Raw genomic sequence first — 21,732 nt, forward strand, 5'->3', positions numbered from 1 at the left:
TATATTTTTGTCTTTATTATTTTTTATAACTGTTTAGTGTGGAAATTGTCAAACATATACAGATGCACAGAGAATAGTAGGAACTACCTTATACCCATCAGTCAGCTTCAGCAACTATCGATTTATGGCTGATCTTATTTCATCTTTCTCCAAACTCACTCTCTTTCCCCGTGGTAACTTTGAAGCAGATCCCATATGTCAGTTAACTTAGTTTGTAATAAGGTTAAATGAAGTCCCTGGAAATTTTTTTTACAATAATTCCCCAGTATTATCAAATCCAGTCAATGTTTGCAGATCCTCAATTTGCTTTTTTATGTTGCGTTGTTTGTTTTCTTATTTATTCTGTGTCTCTGTTCTGCTTTTTTGTTTAGTGGGTACCTTGAGGTTTGTATGCAAAATCTTGTGGATAAGATAGTCCATTTTCTGATGGCCTCTTATTTCCTTAGACTAAACCAGTTCAGTCCCTTTCCTCCTCCCCTCCTAAGTTGTTTTTGTCACATCTTACTCCATCTTGTGTTGTGAGTTTGTGCATAAAATGACAAGATTGTCTTTGTTTTTGGTGTTTTCCTTCCCTTTATCTTTAATGCTATGTTTGAGTGTTTGCTAACCTGTTCTGATGTATAGCTACAATTTTCTGATTTTGTCTACCTATTTATTTCCTTACTCCGTGTTTTGTAACCCTTTTCTCCCTTTTTTGTTTTTCCAGGTATGAGGGCCTTCTTGAGGATTTCTTGTGGGGGGAGGTCTCATGGCTACAAACTCCCCTAGCTTTTGTTTATCTGGGAAAGTTTTTATTTCTCCATCATATCTGAAGGATGTTTTCGCAGGATAGAGTATTCTTGGCTGAAAGTTTTTGTCCTTCAAAGATTTGAATATGTCATTCCAATCTCTCCTAGCCTGTAAGGTTTCTGCAGAGAAATCCGCCGAAAGCCTGGTAGAGGTTCCTTTGTAGGTTATTTTCTTCTGCCTTGCTGACCTTAGTATTTTTTCTTTCTCATTCACTTTTGCCAGTTTCACTACTATATGCCTTGTAGTAGCTCTTTTTACATTGACATATTTAGGAGGTCTGATAGCCTCTCCTACATGGATTTCCTTCTCCTTTCCCCAGTTTGGGAAGTTCTCTGCTATTACTTCTTTGAACAAGCTTTCTGCTCCATTCTCGTTCTCTTCCCCTTCTTGAATACCTGTAATTCTTATGTTGCATTTCCTAACTGAGTTGGATATTTCTCAGAGACTTTCTTCATTTCTTTTTAGTCTTAGTTCTCTCTCCTCTATCTGGAGCATTTCATCATGTCTATCCTCGATTATGCTGATTCGCTCCTCTATGGTGTCTGCTTGAGCATTCAGTGAATCCATGTTTTATCTCTCCCATTGCATCTTTCATCTCCAATATTTCTGGTTGGTTCTTCTTTACAGTTTCAATCTCTTCTGTGAAGTTGCTCCTGAACTTGTGGAATTGTTTCTCTACATTCTCTTTTAACTTGAGTTTTTTGATGATAGCTATTTTGAATTCTCTGTCATTTAGATTACATATTTCTGTGTCCTCAGGACTGATTTCTGGGTACTTGTCATTTTCTCTCTGGTCTGGAGATTTAATATAATTTTTGATACTGCTAGAGGGCGTGGTTTGTTCTTTCACATCCTGGTGTTATTTGGTCCCAGTTACCGCCTGTCACCGCTGGGTGGAGGTCAAGAGCCATGTATTCTGAGCCCTCTGCCTTCATCCAAGATCCCAGGCACTGGAGCAGGCGTGGGTGGGTGGAGGGGAGGGGCGCTTTCTTCTGTGTGCTCTCAGGGTTTTCTTGCTCTGCCCTTACTATCTGCTCTCCTGGGGCATTGGCTTGATGAAGTCACCCCCCACCTTATCTTTCACTTCGGTAGGGGCTTTCCCCTAGGCTGCAAGGGACCTCGGGGATCTTTGATGTTCCCGCTAACAGGCACTCCCTCCCCCTTCCTTCCCTCTTGGAGGCCTCCTGCAGTCCTGGATTGTAGTCTTTTGGGGAGGGAGCGAAGTTTTCTCTTACTCCGTTCCACCTCCTCAGAGAGGGGCTCCAGCCTCTCTGCCCTCTGACGTGTGGCTGTGTGGATCTCTCAGATGTCTTTTGTGTTGTGTGATGTCCTCTGTTGGAGCATGAATGTCTTTTTTATTGTGTCGTGGAGAGGCGAGATCACCAGTATAGCTCACTCCACCATGATGCTGATGTCACTTTCCCCAATTTTCTTACGTGTGTGTGTGTTCAAATTATGATTCAAATAAGATCTGTGTGTTTCAATCAGTTGATACGTCTCTTAGGTCTCATAATTTATAGGTTTCCTCTCATTCTCTCTTGTTTCTTGCAATTTATTTGTCGAAGAAACTGGGTGGCTGATTCCATTGAGCTTCCTACAGCTTGTATATTGCTGATGGTGTGTCTCTGTGGTGACGTCCAACATACTCCTCTGTCTCCTGTATCTCTGGTAAGTTGGTAGCTAGATTTAGAAGCTGTTTGGGCAAGACTACATCATTGATGGGTATGTTTCTTTTTCAAGATGCTTAGAATGTCAGGTTGTCTTGTTTTTTGTAATGTTAGCCGCTGCTGATGCTCAGTGCCTGAATTTTTTAATTCATGAGGAGTTGCAAAATGATGATAGCCCAAATTCTATCGTTTGATTTGTCAGAATATTTTGTAAAGGGAAACTTTGCTTCATCTGTTATTTGGTTCACCCGGTGGTACAGTTTGTATTGGAGAAGCAAGATGCACTTTTAATTCTTTCCCTGTATTTACCAATTTTTGAAATAATGAGTTGTTTCACTACTCCTCCAAGGGTGACCAAGAAGGTGCTATTTTAGTATGGTTGTGAACAAATTTGATGTATTTCAATCCATGGCAGTTATCTTATTGATCTTTAATTGTCCATCTTTACCAGTCTCTTCAAATTGGCTCCTGAGCATGTGTGTGTGTGCATGTGAATTTTAAAATTATTAGTATTTTTATAGCTAATAGCGTTTATTATTAAATCATGAAAAGAACCTCTGGGGATGGCTGCTGCTTTAATGGTTTACCTTCCAGAGTCAGTGTTCACAATAGAACACCATTGATGAGAAATGTGGCGTGGTTTATGTTATGGAAAATTGTTTAAAATGTGTCCTCATTTTTATTTCTTAAAACCCTTCGTTCACTCATTCATCCTTTATTCCTTCTCTGGGCATTTCTAAGTCTCTGACACAGTGTGGGTCAGAGTTATAGGTCCAGGAGAGACGTGTGTGAATGAGACACCACCTTTTTGCCCAAGGAGTGCCTGTGAGACTATTTACAGATGACCGTGGGATTGTATTGTGTCATTAAAATGACAGTGATGTAGGGAGTCAATGCAGGAAGGGAGGTGCTGTCAACTCATGTATTCTTACAAGCACTGGCACACTCAAATATGCAGTCCCTTAGTTGGTCTATTTTGTCATATAATTATTTGGTATTGGCTAAGAAATAAGACTCCATGTCGTTTTCAGTGCTAGTGAAATGACGTATCCTCAGTAGACAGTGTCACCGCAGTTTACTTTTTCATTATTCAGCATTTTCAGTCCCTACAATCTGCTGCTTCCTGTGTTACTTCATATCTGAGAGTGCTGTTTTTTTGGGGGAGCATCCCTCATGACCCTAATTTAGGTCGGGTTGTTCCTAATATGGATTGTAACAGCAAGTGGTATGAAAATTGGGATTTGCCTTGACACTTGGTGTGGTGCTGCTTGATAAAATGCAGATTCTGATTCATAAGTAATCAATGGAGACACTTTAAGACTGTGCAAATATCCTGTTTCTGACCCAGGTCTCCTCTTTAGCATCTATTGATGATTCTTGCCTGAACCAATTTGCTAGTAAAGATAATTGCAAAATGTTGATTTTCCAAGTCAGGTGCACCTGTAAGTTTGTCAGTCTGCCTTGGGTGTTCTACGGCAAGCGAGGGCCTCCCTGCTCCCTTGTTTATTTAATATTTATTGTAGGTATGGATTCATGAATTCCTAATATTTCAATGATCTGTTTTCATTACTGTCTTTAATTATTTTGCTTGCTTAAATTGTCCCAGATTTAGGATTGCTTTCCTTTTTGATTGTTATTTAAAGGATTAAAAACATGGATAATATTTTGAGAAACTCAAATATTATGATTATGGCCTATTAGTGATAGCCTATTGGTTACCTTCGGATCATACTATCTGGAGAAAGAGTGCGAAATGCAGTTCTTTGCAGGTGCATAGAATTTGATGGTTTTCCATGTGCTTTTGTGTACCGTATTACTAGGACGCTTGAATTTTATGAGGGGACTGGAGGAGTAAGTTTTCCTCTGCATTTTCAAATTCTCGTTTGATTTTCATTACACCCCTGTGATACAGACAGAGCTGGCATTTGGACTCTACCTACCAACTCATTTTCTCCTAGCTGAAATTTGACAAAGGACTAATGGCGATATTAGCCTATGGGACTGTCGTTCAGTAGAGGCCACCTCCCTTCTCCTAACACACACTTGCATGGTTATACACGGTGATTTGCTTTCCGAATTTTACTTCTCAGATGGATATGCATTCTGGTACTTGAATTAATGCCGAGTGATAGAGAGCCCTATCTAATACTAGCGTATCATAGAATGTTACATAGAAAAAGCATTTCCCAGCTCTCTTGCCTCTCTGCCATGCCATCTAAGAAGGTTTCTTAGTTTGGAGTGTCTTGTTTTTCTGTACTGGAGGGTATATGTTTATTCTTATCCGTCCAATGCTTTCTAAGCTAAGTTGGGCTGCAGTGGCTCCCCATTTTCTCTAGGATAAGTTTCTTGAGATGGCATGTCAGGCCCATTTTTATTTGAACGTGTCTATCTTTGTGGGACTCATCACCCAGTCATTTCCCCAGCCTATACTTTTTGCTTCAATAAGATGTGATAGCTGGACCCACTGTGATGTTTCATGCGTTTGTTGCTTTGCACGTGCTCTCTGTTATGCGTGGGAAGCTCCCCTCTTTCACCCCCATCTGCTGAGTGAACTCTTATTCAACTTTAAAGCCTTTCATAATTCTCTTTTCCTAGAGTTCATTGTGCTTTTCATTATACCTTGTGCCATCATTATCATTGCATGTGAGAAATTATTTTAAAATGTTTTACTTACATATCTTTCTTTAGGAGACTGCGTTTTCTAAGGGCAGAGACCCACAGCTTGGCATGACGAAGTAGTACTTCAATATTTTTTGGACAAAAATGAATGAAACTACAGAGCGTTCCTATCAGTAGGTCGAGACATATTAAAGGGTCTGTTGGTAGGTTTCTCAAGTCCCCTGTGAAAGACTTCTGACTCTTAAGGGGAGAGCCATGCCAGGACTTGGTGTGATGGGCCCAAATTCCCCTAGTTGGAAGGTCTGTGTTGTGGCTTTCGTGATTGGCTGTGAACCCAAACAGTTCATTGAAGAGATTAGGAGGTTTGCAAGACCTTAGAGGGAGCTCTGAAATAGTTAGCAGAGGCAGTGGGGGGCGTATAGTTGATTTGTAAACAATGGATATCTGTGCCGCAGTTCAGGGTGAATATACAGATGTCTACAGCTTACATGGAGATGAACCAAAAAATAAGACGGCTTGGAGGGTAGGTAGAGGAATGCCAGATGCCAGGGTTCCTGATAAAGCGCATGGAGCAACAGGCTCCCTGTAGAATGCAGGTGGTGGCCATGTGGGCTCCCTGTATAGTTCTTTGTGCTCTTCTGAAAGTCTGAAACTCTTCATAACAAAATGTTGGGGAAAACATTTTTTTAAGAACACGTTTATTGTTATATGTGTTATTTTTTAAGAACACGTTTATGGCTAGGCATATCTATTATAAACGTTAAATCATCAACACTAACTTCCCAAGCCTTGCTGTTTGTTTTTTCTTCCTGGTATTTGTTCTCCTCTCTTTAACTAGTTAACTCCTTCAAATCTCGGTTCATATGATGCTTTCAGTACAAGTATAAACAAAAACAATAACAATGATAAATAGACTAACAGTGGCTTAAACAAGTAGGGGTTTATTATCTCCAACAATGGAAGTCTGCAGGTCTGCATTTCTAGGTTCCAGGGTTGGTTGGGGGGCGGGGACTTGGCTGGCCCTTCTGCCTGTCTCCTGTCTTTCCCTTCATCCAGTCAAGTTGATGGAAGCGGTTATGTGGATTGGAAATATCCACCGAGGCTATTTCAGTCTTTGAGCACAGATATTTAAGCAAATATCTATGGATTTGTTGAATAGTCTTCAACTCATTTATTCTGGTTTCTTCTAGAGGAATTGACTTTATTTTTTGAAAATAAGAGCTCCGAGTTAGATATTTCTACATGTGTTGGAAAGGGCTCCACCCACCTGGAAAATTATTTCTCCATTTTCATAGAACTAATAATTCATAGAAACAAGGTTGCTTCAGAGGAATTGCGTGACAGGTTGATGGTCTGGAGGTCTAACCTCGGGCACTAACCTCAGCGCTGTGGGAAAGTGTGGACCAGAAATTAGGCCAAAAGCAGTTTCACTTTCCTAAACTGAAGCCTTTTGGGGAGGCCTGCTCCTTATCCCATTTATTCTATTTTAGTCACAATTCAAATGTGCTTAATTATCTAGTTAATTGCTTAGAACACTTATTAAAAAGCAGATAATTAGAGAAGGGGGTGTGGAAAGAAAGCCTGGCAGAAGCACATAAGCTGATGGTCCCCTGTAAGCGGGGAGAGCAGGCGGACACGGGATTCCACTCACGGCAGCCCAGGGCCGTGCACAGAACTGATTTCCGTGGTGATGACACGAGAAAAGCTCTCTGCCTGCCGCCTCTCTCCCAGGAAGGGTGGCCAGTTTTTAATCCCCGGAGACAACTCCAGACACCCGTCAGCCCGGAGCCCCAGAGGAATCTGCGGAGCGAATCTTGCTAAACAGCTCTCCTCTTCCATTAGTTTACCCCATAAATCTACCTTCTCACACTTTGCCGCCCTGGAAGCTCAAAGCCCCTTTCCTCTGTCTTCTCACTTCTCGATGAAACGTATTGTTCTTTTGTTAAGAAGCTATATAAGCCCGAGTTCTAACCATTGCTTTGAGTTGCTGCTGACGGAGTTCCGTGTATATGTGAGATGCATGTGTTAATAGGCTTCCGTTGGTTTTCCTCGTGTTAATCTTTCTCTCGGTCTAATTGGCAGGGCCCCGGCCAATGAACCAACAATGGGCAGAGAAAAAACAGTGGTTCTCCGTCCCCTGTGGTTTTATTACTTTTCATTTTAAATACTTAAAGAAATAAACATTCAGAGAGTGGTTCTTGTTGAGCTTCCGGTCTTTTGATCATGTTGTTTTTCTCACATTTTGATCTGCTTTTGTTAAAAATGACCCAATAATACTTTTTATGATAGCCGTCGGGAAAGCGCCGCTCGTTGTGGATGCTGGGCTTTCCTCGGGTGTTTCATGGGGTGGCGCTGGGGGCTCCTGGGTGTGGGCTTTAACTGTGACAGCCCGAGAGGGGTTTTCTTGGGCGCTCTGCCTCGATGTGGCTAGCCGGGGACTCCATTAACATGAAAAATGTTAATTTCTTGGCTTTGGAGGAGCACTGTGGTTGCAGGTTTTCAGGGTGCACTTCCCTACAGCCGGGGCTCAGGCAGATACGCCTCCTTGTCATCGTCCTCGGTGGTAGACACATTTTTCCGGTCCATTCTGTTCCTGAAGGTGTGCTCCTCCAAGGGTCTTGGCTTCTCAGTTCTCAGTTGGTTCTAACGCCCCCCTGGCTTGGGTGCCTGCTCTCGCAGCCCTGTGTTTGTTAATCCTACGTTACCGAGCGCAGCAGCTGTCCGGAACTGCAGCAACGTCAGCTCTACTGCCCTGATTTTTTTCACCCCAGCATGGGGATTTCTCACTTTCTTTTGGGCTCAGCTGTGCATCAACCTTGGATATACACTATAATCACCTGGGAAGCTTCTAGAAGCGCTCAGCCCAGGCCGCATCCCAAACCAATTCCATCAGAATCTCTGGGGTGGGACCCAGGCGTCAGGATGTTTTTAAAGCTCCCCAGCTGACTCCATTGTGCAGCCCAGGACAGGAACCACTGAGTTAGAACAGGCCTGTTTTATTTTGCCCAATGATTTGTGTATTTATTGACCTTTCTAGTGGGGGTGTTTTCAAGTTACTTTGTCAGCAGTAATGGAAATAGGAGCCTGTCAAGTTGTAATTAGAAAAAAAATCCTTTTAAAATTTGATAGGAAGGAAACCAACCTTTATGAAGTTCTTGCCGTGTCCTAGGCACTGTGCTTAGGCCTTTCACACATGCTGTCTCATTCAGTCCATAGGAGAATCCTGCAAGCTAGGTGGTTTGCTTGTTTTTGCGGATAAGAAAACTGGCTTGGAGAAATTGAACTAGCTCTAGGCCACACAGCTCACAGGACAGAGCCAGACTCGGGCCCATGAGGCGCCCAAGCCATGTCCTTTTTCCTTACTCTGGTATATGTGACGTAGATTTTTCCATACAAATCGGTTAAAATAAAAATTGGCACCTGGGTTAGAATAAGTTCCAGGTATCTGTTAAATTTACTTATTTGTAATAATTCTCACAGTTCCAGGGTGCTCCACTCATTTTGTCTCACTTCTGATGATGTTCAACTGATTTTGACTAATAGATTGTTATTTTAGAAAAGTGTAACTCATTTTAGTTCATCACTTTAAATATTTTTGGAGTAAATAATTTAGTTCTCCTTTTAACTCTGTCAAGTGTCGTGAAGGGGTACTTATTATAAAAAACGCGTGTACTTGATGCGGGGTCGGTGAGCCGAGGAGTCAAAAGAGAGATTTCTTAGACTCTCGAGATCTGGCAGTAGTGCTCTTTTATTTAGAGAATAGTGTGGAATAGCATGGGGACAGGACCCATGGGCAGGCAGAGCTTCTGCTGCCGCCGCTTCTGCTGCCCCCGCTGGCATGGGGACAGGGCCCATGGGCAGGCAGAGCAGCTGCTGCTGCCCCCGCTGGCATGGGGACAGGACCCATGGGTAGGCAGAGCTGGTGCGTGGGGACAGGACCCACGGGCAGTCAGGGCTCTTGCTGCTGCCCCGAGTTGAGGGTTAGGGCTAATTTTATAAGGCATGGGTACGTGACTTATTTTTACTGGAGAAAAGAAAAGATGATGTAAAAAGTCATTAAATGATTTCAGTGCAGATGGGGTCTGGTTATTGTGAGGTCATATAACTTTAGATACGAATCTGGCCATATAGATCGGCATGTAGGTGAGGATGCCCTGGGCTTCTCTCCCTGGGGTGGTCCTAATTCATACCATAAAAAAAGTCCACTGGGTTGTATAGTTTGGCATGTAGGCCAGGTCACCTTGGGCTTCTCTAGCTGGGGCAGCCTTAATCCACATCATACTTAGCCTTTTTCAGATGGCCTCCATAGTCCACATGGAGGGCTGTGTGTGTGTGTGCTGGGAGGCAGAGGTACAAGGGGAGGAGAGGGGTGAGAATAGGGAGATGGAGTCCGAGGTCTTGGAGCTCCGGTGTTCTCTGTGGCACCAGATGCCGTGGGGTCTGGGTAGGAAGCTGGGACTCGGAGCTCCTTGCTCACTCCACCTCAGAGAAGCCGCATTGAGGAGGTATTGATTTTCAGTGGGGGTTGTTCTCCAGGACAGTGGGTGGGCGTTGGATGCCTGCACCCATCTCTTCTCTCTCGTCTTGCCTTCGCTCTGGCTCTGCTGTGGTCAGTGACTTCGGAGTTGTTGGAGGGCTTTGATCTCTGCCTGGAGCCTAGAAGAATTCCTTCTCTCTTGGAATGTCTGGGTTAGGCTTTTCTGGAGCATGAGGAGTGCATTTGATTTCACTTGGGTAGAAAGCAAACTCCTTCTAAGTGTGTCTTTTTCGTTGGCAGCTCTTCAACTGGGTCTTCGTCTGTGGGTCACAGTCTCAGAAAACCAGCAGGATGGCTACAAACAAGAGTAAGAGCCAGAGCTCCTTGGCCCTGCACAAGGTGATCATGGTCGGCAGTGGAGGGGTCGGCAAGTCGGCCCTGACGCTTCAGTTCATGTATGATGAGGTAAGACACGCCGGGCACAGGCTGCCTTCAGCCTCGAGTCTGTGGCAGCAGTGTCCCTTCCCCAGCTGTGTTCACGTGCCCATTCCCCCATGTGCATAGAGCATCACGGGACTAATTTATGTTAAGGTGGTTTCTGAAGAGCTTTATAGGGTTCTAACCAGCATAAGATTTGGATTGCTGATCTTCAATAAGTAATTTCAACTCCGACAGCGTGTGAGGTGTCCCTGCTTGCATTATCTCCATTGTTAAACAATCATGTGCTGCATAACAACGTTTCTGTCAACAAGGGGCTGCATATATGACTGTGGTCCCATAAGATTAGTACCGTGTAGCCTAGGAGTATAGTAGGATATCCCGTCTAAGTTTGTGTAAGTACACGCTGGGATGTTTGCGTAACGACGAAATGGCCTAGTGATGCATTTCTCAGAACATATCCCCATCGTTAAGTGACACATGACTGTACTTAGAGCTTTCTTTCTGAAAGGAGCAGGGGAGGAGGGAGGGACCTTTATACAGACATTTCTAAAAAACAAGTCAGATACTTAGCTTTGTGACAGTCAATTTTGGGAGATATTGAAAGGGAGCGCTAAGTTGTCATGAGACTTAATCTTTTCTAAAGTGATAGACATGTGGTTCTCTGTAGCTCTCCCATGCAGCAAGGTAAAGCTTGCACCATCCTTGCTCAAAATTTACATCACTTAATGTGGATAATGCAGCGGTGCCGAGTCCATTGTGACAACACAGTCTTGATTCCTGTGCCAACAAGTGTCCTGCGTGGTGGCCATTTGCTGGTATGGCCATGGCTGGCCGAGTGTTCCGACTGGAGCTTAAACTTCAGGGCCCCTTACTTACATCATGCTCCCGTGGGCACATGCCTTACAAAATTTTCGAAAGAAAGATATGGTAACCACAACTGGTTAAGATTGTTATCTCTTTTCACTAGACTTTCCCTCTGCCCAACTTCTTCTTATGTTGGGTGGTGGTGGGGTGGCCATGGGCATGTTTGGGATCTGGCTGAGGGAAGTTGAATTAAGGATGTGTTCAGCTGGGGATTAGTGGTATGTATTTATGTAGTTTGGAGTTAGTCTGGCGTATGGTTAAGTTATTACCAGCTGTCCCAGTGTAGGAATGGCTTCCAGGAATAGTCCTACTGCCCATTGTGCTGACTCACCTGGCACTGTGATGTGAAATGTAGGGCCAGGGGTGCATCCTGGTCTGAACGTGGCCTTTGGCACCTGGCACTGAAAGTGTGCAGGCAGTGGAGGAGAAGCAAGGGTTAAAACATATGGACTATAGACGGATCTGGAAAGTTCTTCCAGATTTTACAGCTTCTTACAGGGAAGCTCAATAGAAGTTTCCTAAATTTGCCAATAGTCCTAAAAGTTTCTTTACTAGTAATGTCAAGTAGTTGTGAAGCTGAAAAAACTTTTCTGTCAATAAAGAGAAATTTAGATCAACTATGCTTGAAGAAACACAATTTTTTAAAATTCTCTGTAGGAAATATTTGAAAATCATTTGGCATATCACAAGATAATCAAAAAGTATACAGCAGACCGACAAAGGTAGGACGCTATTCTCGAGTGATACCAGGTAGTTAATTAATAAAAATATGTTATTTTGCTGGATTTTGTGCTGTTAAATGGTTATTTGTATTAGTTTTCTATTGCTGTGTAACAAATTACTATAAATTTAGCAGCTTAAAACAACGCTCATTTGTCATCTGCAGTTTCCAGGGGTCAGGAGTCTGGCACGGCTTAGCTGGGCTCCTGCTCAGGGTCTCACGAGGTTGCAGGCAGGGTGTCGCTGTGGCTGCAAGGTCAGCGGGGGCTCGGGTCCTCTTCCAGGCTCCCTGGTTGCTGGCAGAGTTGAGTTCCTTGCGGGTGGAGGATGGAGGCCCACAGCTCCTAGAGCTCACCCGCAGGCCTCTGCTCCTGGCCCTCTCCCCAGGCAGTTCATGCTGTGGGAGCCTGCTTCTTCAAGGCAGCAGGAGAGTCTCTCTGGTTAGCTAAGACAGATTCTTTCGCAAGGAAATGTCATCATGTGGTCATCTCCTCACTGTTGCCATATTCTGTTGGTTAGAACCAGTCACAGGTTCCTCTGCATTCAAGGGGAGGGCACTGTACAAGCGCATGACTGAGGTCACCTGAAGGTGTGTTCGCCACAGTATTTGTCCATTTAAAAAAATTATGGGGGCTGGCCCCAGTGGTTCAGTTCACTCGCTCTGCTTCAGTGGCCCAGGGTTTCCCCGGTTCGAGGTGGTGTCCCACATAGCACAACCAGAAGGACCTACAACTAGAATATACAACTATGTACTGGGGGGCTTTGGGGAGAGAAGAAGAAGAAGAAGAAAAAGATTGGCAACAGATGTTAGCTCACGTGCAAATCTTTAAAAAAAAAATTTATGGGGCTGGCCTGGTGGCATAGTGGTTAAGTTCTCGTGCTCTGCTTTGGCAGTCCAGGATTCGCAGGTTTGGATCCCGGGCACAATTCTAGCACCACTTATCAGGCCCCGCTGTGGTGGCATGCCACATAAAGTAGAGGGAGGCTGGCACAGATGTTAGCTCAGTGACAATCTTCCTCAAGCAAAAAGAGGAGGATTGGCAACCAGTGTTAGTTCAGGGCTAATCTTCCTCACACTCACACAAAATTTATAATGGGCTATGATTTCTTTTCTCATTAAGGATATTCGTTTTTTTTAAGATTGGCACCTGAGCTAACATCTGTTATCAATCTTCCTTTTTTTGCTGCTTCTCCCCAAACACCGCTCCCTGGCCCCCCGCACGTACATAGTTGTATATTCTAGTTGTAAGTGCTTCTGGTTGTGCTGTGTGGGACACTGCCTCATTATAGCCTGATAAGCAGTGCTAGGTCTGTGCCCAGGATCTGAACGGGGGGAACCCTGGCCCGCCGAAGCGGAGTGCATGAACTTAATCACTCGGCCACGGGGCCGGCCCCCAAGATGTTCGCTTTTATATCCAATATTATATGGGTAATTTTGTGTTCTTTTCTTAAAGAGGGACCCCAAGATGAGCAAGCTCCACACCAAAACCTTGATCTCCTCCTGGGTCATACCCCTATATCTTATAATGAGAAGCTTTTGTTTTTGATGCTTGCTTTTCTTTATCTTACACTAGGAGCCGGAGTGGGGAAATTGAGCAGAATCTGCTTAATTTACCCAAAACATTTTTTATAAAAGAAGAGAGGCAAGTTTTGTAATCTGTTTTGCAAGTCTGTTTGTTTTTATTTAATAACATGTACTTACTAACAATTCCTTATTTTTCTTGTATAAAGAGGCTGGGGAAGAACAGAGGGTGAGGAGAGGGATTGAGATGGAGGAGATAGGACTGGAGGGGCAGTTTGTTAGTGGAGACGGGCAACGGCATTTTGTCCTCCAGGGAATGGTTGTCAATGTCTGAGGTATTTTTGTTTGTCACAGCTTTGGGGGCAGATGCTACCAGCCCCTAGTGGGTAGAGGCCAGGAGTGCTGCTAAACATCCTAGAGCGCCTAGGAGAGACCCCAAAACAGAGAGTCATCCAGAGCAAAATGTCAGCAGTACTGCTGTCGAGAAGCCCTGGACTGCAGGCAGAGCTTTGAGACTGGGATCCGTCCTGCTCAGCACAGCTGCTGGCACCGCGAGAGACTCGGCGAGTCCAGTCGGGAGTTTTCATTTTTATTGTGCGTGTTTGTTATGTGTGTGTATGACAAGAGGGAGGGGAGAGAGATGCATGCAGAAGAATCTAGAGTTTTTTCTCTTCTTCTTAGTTCCTTCAGAGCTGCAAGGGAAAACTCTGCTTGATCTTAGTCTGTTTTTCTCGTGAGCTGATATATTTGAGGACGAGAGAGCAGCAGTTCCTGAAGAAAGGGTACGGTAAAATCAGAGCAAGGAGAGAGTGGCGCTGAGCGATGTGTGTTTGTGGAAGTGTTTGACTGATTTTCTAAAACAACGCTGACTGATAGAACCTTCTGTGATGATGACAGTGTTCCCTGTCTATACTGGCCAATATCTGCGGCTACCGACCGCTTGAAGCGTGGCTGCCGTATTGGACAGTATAGTTCCAGAGTCATCATTCTGGAGCTTGAAGAGCCCTTAGCAGTGGTTTCCAAACCTAGCTGATTGTAGGATCTCCTGGGGAATCTTTTAAAAAACCCTTTCTGAATAAGGTTCCTGGAGTTGAGAACTGGGAATCTCATTTTCTGAAGCTCCCCCAGCAATTCTGACGATTCTGACGTGTGGCCAGGTGTGGTAACTCCTGCCTCACAGGGCGGCTGGTCCGGCCGGATTCAAGGACAAGGAGATGAGTCCTGTCCGTGGGTGCCGGTGCCTCAAGTCTCACAGGCCACTCACACTGTCCCTGGTCCAAGGCTTTACCCTTAGTTAAAACAGATTAGCTTATATGGTAGAATTGTCATGAAAATTGGATTATGAAGCAGCCATGGTCTCAAAAGTCTCTATTTTTGTCAAAGTTCTGATGTGGGGAAAAATCAGAGGGAGATTTTAACCTTTTTGTTCTTGGCGTAAAACACTTGACTTTTTAAGCTGTTTGCCATTTCTGGGAAAGTGAAGCTGGTGATGGGGAGACTGGCAGCAAGGCTTCAGACGGGCGGCGCGGCGGAGTCAGCGTGGGCGGGGCTCGGTGAGAAGGGGCTGCAGAAGCCCATCTTGGACTGGTGTGTCTTGAGCATCTGAAACTGAATCGCGCCAGCCCTGCGAGGCTGGGAGAACGGTTCATCCTAACAGATACCAAGACTTTGGGGATCTCGTGTTTTTAGTGGAAAAATGTCAGCATCAGGGTTGTAATCTAATGTTCTGATAATAAGCACGCTGTTCACTGCACCGACAGATGCTCGGATCAGGACGTTCTGACTTCTGGTGTCAAAGGAGACGGTGGAACTCTTGCTGGTTTTAACCTTGAAAGCTCAGACATGTGCAATTGAGATGTTGTTTGGTGGTATTCAGAGACTGGCACTTGGTGGTGGGGTATTTTAGTCGTATATTTGTCTCTTTGAGGAGTTAAAAGGACACTTGTGAAGCATAAGCAAATTTTCACATTTTCTCTATTTTAAGTCTATTATCACTACAAATTTATGAGGATCTAATACTAAAAATCTTTTAGTATTTTTATTTTTAGATTTAAAATCATTTGAACTAGAAGCTGTTCATTGGCAATACAAAGCTCTTTTTCAGAGTATTCTTCAAAGGGCCCATATTTTCAATTCAATTTTAAAAAATTTATATTACAGTTTTATTAAGATGTAAGTCACATACCATGAAATTCACCCTTTTAAAGTGTATAATTCAAGGATTTTTAGTGGATCCACACAGATGTGCAACCATCACCATTATATAATTTTAGTATATTTTCATCACTCCGAAAGAAACCCAAACCCTACATATTAGTGTCATTCCTCCAATCTGCTTCCCCCGCTCCCACCCCTCGTCCCTGATAACCACTTTCTGTTTGTATAGATTTGCCTGTTCTGGACATTTCCTGTAAATGGAATCATGCAATATGTGACCTTTGTATCTGGCTTCTTTCTGCTGGGTCATATGATAACTCTATGCATAATGTTTTGAAAGTTCATCCATGTGGTAGCGTGAATCAGTACCTCATTCTTTTTTTAAAAAAAAATTGAGATATAATTCGTATGCCATAAAATCTACCCTTGTAAAGTATACAATTCAGTGGTTTTCAGTGTATTCACAAAGTTGTACAACCATCACCTCTATCTAATTCCAGAACATTTTCATCACCCAAAAAGAAACCCCATACCTGTCAGCAGTCACTCTCCATTGCCCCTCCCCCAGTCACGGTAACTACAAATCTGCTTTGTATTTCCATAGATTTGTCTGTTCTGGACATTTGGTATAAATAGGCTCATGTAATATGTGACCTTTTGTGTCCGGCTTCTTTTATGGACCATAATTGGTCACGGTTCATCCATGTTGTAGCATCAATCAGTACTTCATTCCCTTTTATGACTGAATAATATCCCGTTGTCTGGACATGCCATGTTTTATTTGTCCATTCATCAATTGACAGATGTTCAGATTGTTTCTGCTTTTTGGCTATTATGAATAATGTTGCTATCAACATTCGTGTACAAGTTTTTGTGTAGACACATATGTCCTTCAAGTTTCTTGGGTATATATCTAGGCATAAAATTTGCTGGGTCACATGATAACTCTATGTATAACTTTTTGGGACTTGCAAAACTGTTTTCCATAGCAGCTCCCCCATTTTACAAACCCACTAGCAAAGTATGAGGGTTCTAGTTTCTCCACATCCTCAATAACACTTGTTATTGTCCATCTTTGATTAGAGCACCCTAGTGGGTGTGAAGTGGTATCTGATTATGGTTTTGATTTGCATTTCCCTAATGACAAATGATGTCAAGCATCTTTTCATATGCTCATTGGCTATTTGTGTGTCTGCTTTGGAAAAATGTCTGTTCAGATCCTTTGCCTATTTTTTAGTTGGGTTATTTGTCTTTTTATTGTTGAGTTTTAAGTGTTCTTTATATATTCTGGGTACAAGTCCCTTATTAGATATATGATTTACAAATATTTTCTCCCATTCCGTGGCTTGTCTTTTCACTTTCTTGATGGTGTCCTTTGAAGCGTGAAAGGTTTAACTTTTGATGAAGTCTAGTTGATCTATTTTTTCTTTTGTTGCTTCTGCTTTTGATGTTATATCTGATAATGCATTGCCAAATCCAAGATCATAAAGATTTATACCTATGTTTTCTTCTAAGAGTTTATAGTTTTAGTTCTTACATTTAGGTTTTTGATACATTTTGAGTTAATTTTTCTTTTTAATTGAGTTCGTAATAGTTTACAACATTGTGAAATTTCAGTTGTACATTATTACTTGCCTGTCACCATATAAGTGCTCCCCTCCCCCCGCTGTGCCCACCTCCTAGCCTCATTCCCCTGGTAACCACTCAACTATTCTCTTTGTCTGTCTGTTTGTTTATCTTCCACATATGAGTGAAATCATACAGTGTTTGTTTTTCTCTGTTTGGCTTATTTCGCTTAACATAATACCCTCCAGGTGCATCCATGTTGTTACGAATGGGACGATTTTGTCTTTTTTTGATGGCTGAGTAGTATTCTATTGTATGTGTATATCACATCTTCTTTATCCGATCAGCAGTCGATGGGCACTTGCATTGATTCCATGTCTTGGCTATTGTGAATAGTGCTGCAATGAACATAGGGGTGCATAAGTCTCTTTGTATTGTTGATTTCAAGTTCTTTGGGTAGATACCAGTAGCAGGATAGCTGGGTCATATGGTATTTCTGTTTTCAGTTTTCTGAGAAGTCTCCATACTGTTTTCCGTAGTGGCTGCATCAGTTTGCATTCCCACCAGCAGTGCATGAGGGTTCCCTTCTCTCCACACCCTCTCCACCCTTTGTTATTTTTTGTCTTAGTGATTATAGCCATTTTAACTGGCGTAATGTGGTATCTTTTTTTGAGTTAATTTTTGTATGTGATGTGAATTAGGGGTTCAACTTCATTCTTTAGCATGTGGATATCAACTTATACTAGCACCTATTCAATTTTAACAGTACATTGCTGTCGTTACTTTGCTTTTTTCCTGAACATCTTGACTTCTTGTATCAAGATATTACTTATTTGATGTTTGATACAATATAAAGAAAATAGCTTTATAGAAAGAAAGAAAATACAATATAAAGAAATATTAATATCATTATTACTAAATAATATAAACACTGAGGGAAGTTTAGGATTTCTTTGAAATTGTTTTGTCCTTAGTCTCTTTTAGTGGGATGCATTCTATCAAAATATTCTGTTCTCTTAAATTAATCCTTTCTCCATGTGGCTACATTGCCAATTTAATATTCATTTAGGTTCATTTGCTTCAGTTTTTCTGTTTAACAGCTTTTAAATTTGTTTTGTTTGTCTTTTCAGGGTATGTTTTGGCAAATGCATACATACGTGTATATACACACATATACACGTTACATATGTATGAAGATATATATATATATTTATGCAGTAAAAAAAAATATATCTCATTCTTTATTTTCCCTACCTTCCTTGTGTAAAAGGTAGTCTATTTTATTCTGAAGATCTTTACATATCTGTACATAGTTCTCGTCTTCATTTTTTATAGCTGCATAGTATTCTGTTATGTGGAGCCCTCTCCTGGGCATTTGGGTGGTTTTTAGTCTTTTCCTAATACCCACAGTGCCACAGTGAATAACCATGTATGTTCTCGTGCAGGTGTTTCTGTAGCTTAGGTTCCTAGAAGCGGGATGGCTGGGACAGAGGAAGAGAGCTTCTCTAGTCCTGTTAGATGTTGCTGTGTTCCTCTGCATAAGGACTGTGCTGTTCCCTGCTCCCACTAGCAATGTACAAGAGTGCCTTTTCCCCAGAGTGTGTTGTCAGACTTTGGGATTTTTGCCAGTCTGGTAGGTGAAAATGGTATCAGTTACAATTTTCATTTTCTTTATTAGTGAGGGTGAACATCTTTTCATATGTTTTACATCATATGTGTTTATTTTTCTGTGAATTGTTTATGTCTCTTGCCGATTCTTCCCATTGGATTGTTGATCTTTTTTTCCTCACTGTTTTTAGGAACTGTTTATATATAGCTCTGTGTGACATGAGTTCAGCTACTTCTTCCCTGTTTGTCATTTGTCTTTGTTTATAGTGTATTGTGCCAAACAGAAGTTTTTTATTTTTTATGTAGTCTAATTTATCAATTTTTTCTTACATGGCTTCTGGATTTTGAGTCATAGTTAAAAAGGCCTTCCCTACTTCAAGGTAATGAAGGAATTTCACCCACATTTTCTTCTAGTCCTTGAGGGGTTTATTTTTTACATTTAATCTTTAACCCATTTGGAGTTTATCATGTTGTAGTTATTTGAGCCTCTTGGTATGTCTTCCCAAATTACTTTTCTGATGAATTTTGTACTTCTGTTGACTATGAATAAGAGCTCCTGTTTCTCACCCCTGCTGGTGTTTGTATTAAATTTTATACTGACAATAATCTTGCCAGGTGTTCTGCTCTGTGCTTGGGCTCCTCATCTGTAAAATGGGAATATCTGCTCTTGTTGTTTAAAAACACCATAAAAAGTAGTAGAACCGAGAGCAGTAAAGAACAGAAGTATTATATAAGGAGTTGTTTTTATTTTATAGTGCCTTACACACAGTGTGATAATTATAGGCACTCAATAAATAATCAGTTGATGATAGGCAAAGTACCCATATGTTGAAATTTATTTTTTGGCAGATTTTATTCCCCTTGAAAGTGCGTTAATTGCCGACAATGTTCTTTACTTCCTCAGTTTGTAGAAGACTATGAACCTACCAAAGCCGACAGTTACAGGAAGAAAGTGGTTCTCGATGGAGAGGAAGTGCAGATAGACATTCTGGACACGGCGGGACAGGAGGACTACGCAGCCATTCGCGACAACTACTTCCGGAGTGGTGAAGGCTTCCTCCTCGTGTTCTCCATCACGGAGCACGAGTCCTTCACAGCAACTGCCGAATTCAGGTGCGTCTGGAGGGAGAGGGCCTCCAGCCCCCGCCAGGTGTTTTGCCTTCCTGTCCTGTGTCTCAGGCTTGGCGGGAGTTGGGGGCTGAGCATAGCAGTAGAGGGTTGTGTTTGTTATTAGGAAGAATTCTGTCTAAAGAAGTTTCTGGGGCTTTTTGAATCTTGGCACATTATAACAGCATTTGTTATAATCTCTTAGGGCTTCCCTGTTTTGTAATTTCTGGATATAGATTATCTTAAGAGTCTGTTGTCCCTCATAAGAGAATGAAGCCATTCCATATACTCAGGAATCTGTAATTTAGTTTTTGTGTAAATCCTGAGAGACAGTGATTGAGTTAACTGTCTTTATCTTTTTTATAATTTTGCTGGAAAAGTAACAATTTTGATCTGTTTTGAGGTTTATGAAACGTTGTCAGGAGATTCAAAGATGTGAGTCAGAGGGACCACTGGCTGCTCCTGTAAGGACTGTGGCATAGTTGAGTGGAGAGAGGCAGCTTTAGAATCAGACAGGCTGGGTCTGAATGCCTGTCCTGCCACTTAGCAGTTTTGTAACCCTGGGCAAGTTTACTTAGCTTTGGAGATTCTGTTTCTTTATCTGAAAATGCGCTTGTCAGTTGATGAAATGAAATAAAATGATGCTTTAGGCTGTAAATTCTGTAAGGGCAGGAACGTGGCTACCCATAGTGTCGTGTCCCCAGGCCTTCTCACAGTGTAGGCACAAGGTGATTACTTAGCGAGTAGATAATAACTGCTATAATTCATTTTAAAATGCGATACTTAAAGATACCTTGAGTTCATCTTGTTATAAAGAAAGAGCCGTTAGGCATCCTTCTCATGGGAGTTCTAATGGGAAGGGTGTCTGTCTTTTTACCCCGTGCCCGGATCATTTCTCTTACACAGTTTTCTTTCTTCATCCACTCTCCTTATAAACATATCTATCCAGATGACTTTTTCACTTTAAGAACCAGATGTAGGGTCTAACAGGGAACTAAAAAGGAAAAAAACCAGTCATTCTTTTTCATTCTTTAGCAAGTTCTGGTCAGAATTTAAGATGATCAACCAAAGGTGAAGATGAAGAAGGTAAATACCCGCCGAGGTGTGGAAGGAGGCGGCAGTGAGCCACGGAAGCCCAGGGCTGGACTCGGCTGGCTGAGCGAGTGGAAGGGAGCGAGGCGATGCTCAGCTGTTATGCTTCATAGTGTCAGGCCTTCGATGGTTGGAGGTCGAAATTCTCTGGCTCGATCGTGTGTGTGTCGATCAGTTAAATGACTAGGACTCCTTATGAGAAGCCCTGTGGGTTTTCAGACTTTTCTGACATACACAGAGTGTCCTGTATGTGGCTAGAGCCTGTGCATCATAACTGTGTTTGCATCTACACCACCCTGTTTCTGTGCCTCCTTGCGCGTAGGGGAGGACAGATGGACACACGACCTTCTTTTCCTCTCTGTCCTGAGCCTTTGATTTCCCATCGCCCATGACTCACCGAGAAAGGAAATGTTGGGCAGGGGAACAGTCGTCTGCAGAGACGAGACAAGGCCACCTCGTCCGTTCGCCCCGGCTCACCACGTGCCCACAGATGATGTTCATGTGTTCTCAGGGAGTGTCATGGCAGCGGAGTCTCATCTCATTTTCGGAGGACGGTTTTGGTTGTTACGTGAGAACAGGGATGCTTAGAAGCAAAGGGGCAGATGACTGCCTGAAAGGGGCAGCGAGGGCGGTTCGTTGTTGAACTCTGGACATTTGGACGAAAGCCCAGAGCTGGCCAGGTTTCTCATGTCACTGGGACCAGAAGCAAGGAGGTGGGTGATCTGAGCCTTGGTGGTTAAACTCAGTCACTTTACTTTGTGCCCATTAACAGTTTTGAAACAGCATTTCTGTATTTATGGAAAGGCCCCAACATAACGCCGAGCGTTAATACACTCTATCTTCCTTGAAACTTTTCCTGGACAATATTCCATAAACTAGAGACGTAGTTTTGTTACAAGAGACCGGAACTCGCTACTCCATTTTGTGTCAATATGTTTGTTAATGAGGTAATTTTACGTGCCTCTGCAAGAGTAATGAGGCAGAAAGCTCTGTTTTTCTTGTTCATAGCTTCTACTGATCACATAACTTCAAGATCTTTGACCCCTGTTGAAATGCAGGGTATAGCAAAGCTACTTAGAGGCTGTTTCCAAGCAGCTACTTTC

General features: G+C 42.6%; 1 protein-coding gene across 2 annotated transcripts in view; it reads left to right on the top strand.

The window, feature by feature from the left end:
* RALB (RAS like proto-oncogene B) overlaps window positions 1-21,732 on the top strand; it is a 44,409-nt gene that overhangs the window by 16,760 nt on the left and 5,917 nt on the right. Inside the window, exons 1-3 of one of the 2 annotated variants that reach the window (XM_046659163.1) lie at window positions 2,389-2,457; window positions 9,853-10,017; window positions 19,335-19,543. In XM_046659163.1, coding sequence (XP_046515119.1) covers window positions 2,404-2,457; window positions 9,853-10,017; window positions 19,335-19,543 — 428 coding nt within the window. In that variant the 5' untranslated portion in view covers window positions 2,389-2,403. Of the gene's footprint in view, window positions 1-2,388; window positions 2,458-9,852; window positions 10,018-19,334; window positions 19,544-21,732 lie in introns of those variants that run through there. The other variant, XM_046659164.1, reaches the window with a different exon arrangement.

This window comes from Equus quagga, chromosome 4 (genome assembly GCF_021613505.1).
Source record: "Equus quagga isolate Etosha38 chromosome 4, UCLA_HA_Equagga_1.0, whole genome shotgun sequence".
Classification (NCBI taxonomy): domain Eukaryota; kingdom Metazoa; phylum Chordata; class Mammalia; order Perissodactyla; family Equidae; genus Equus; species Equus quagga.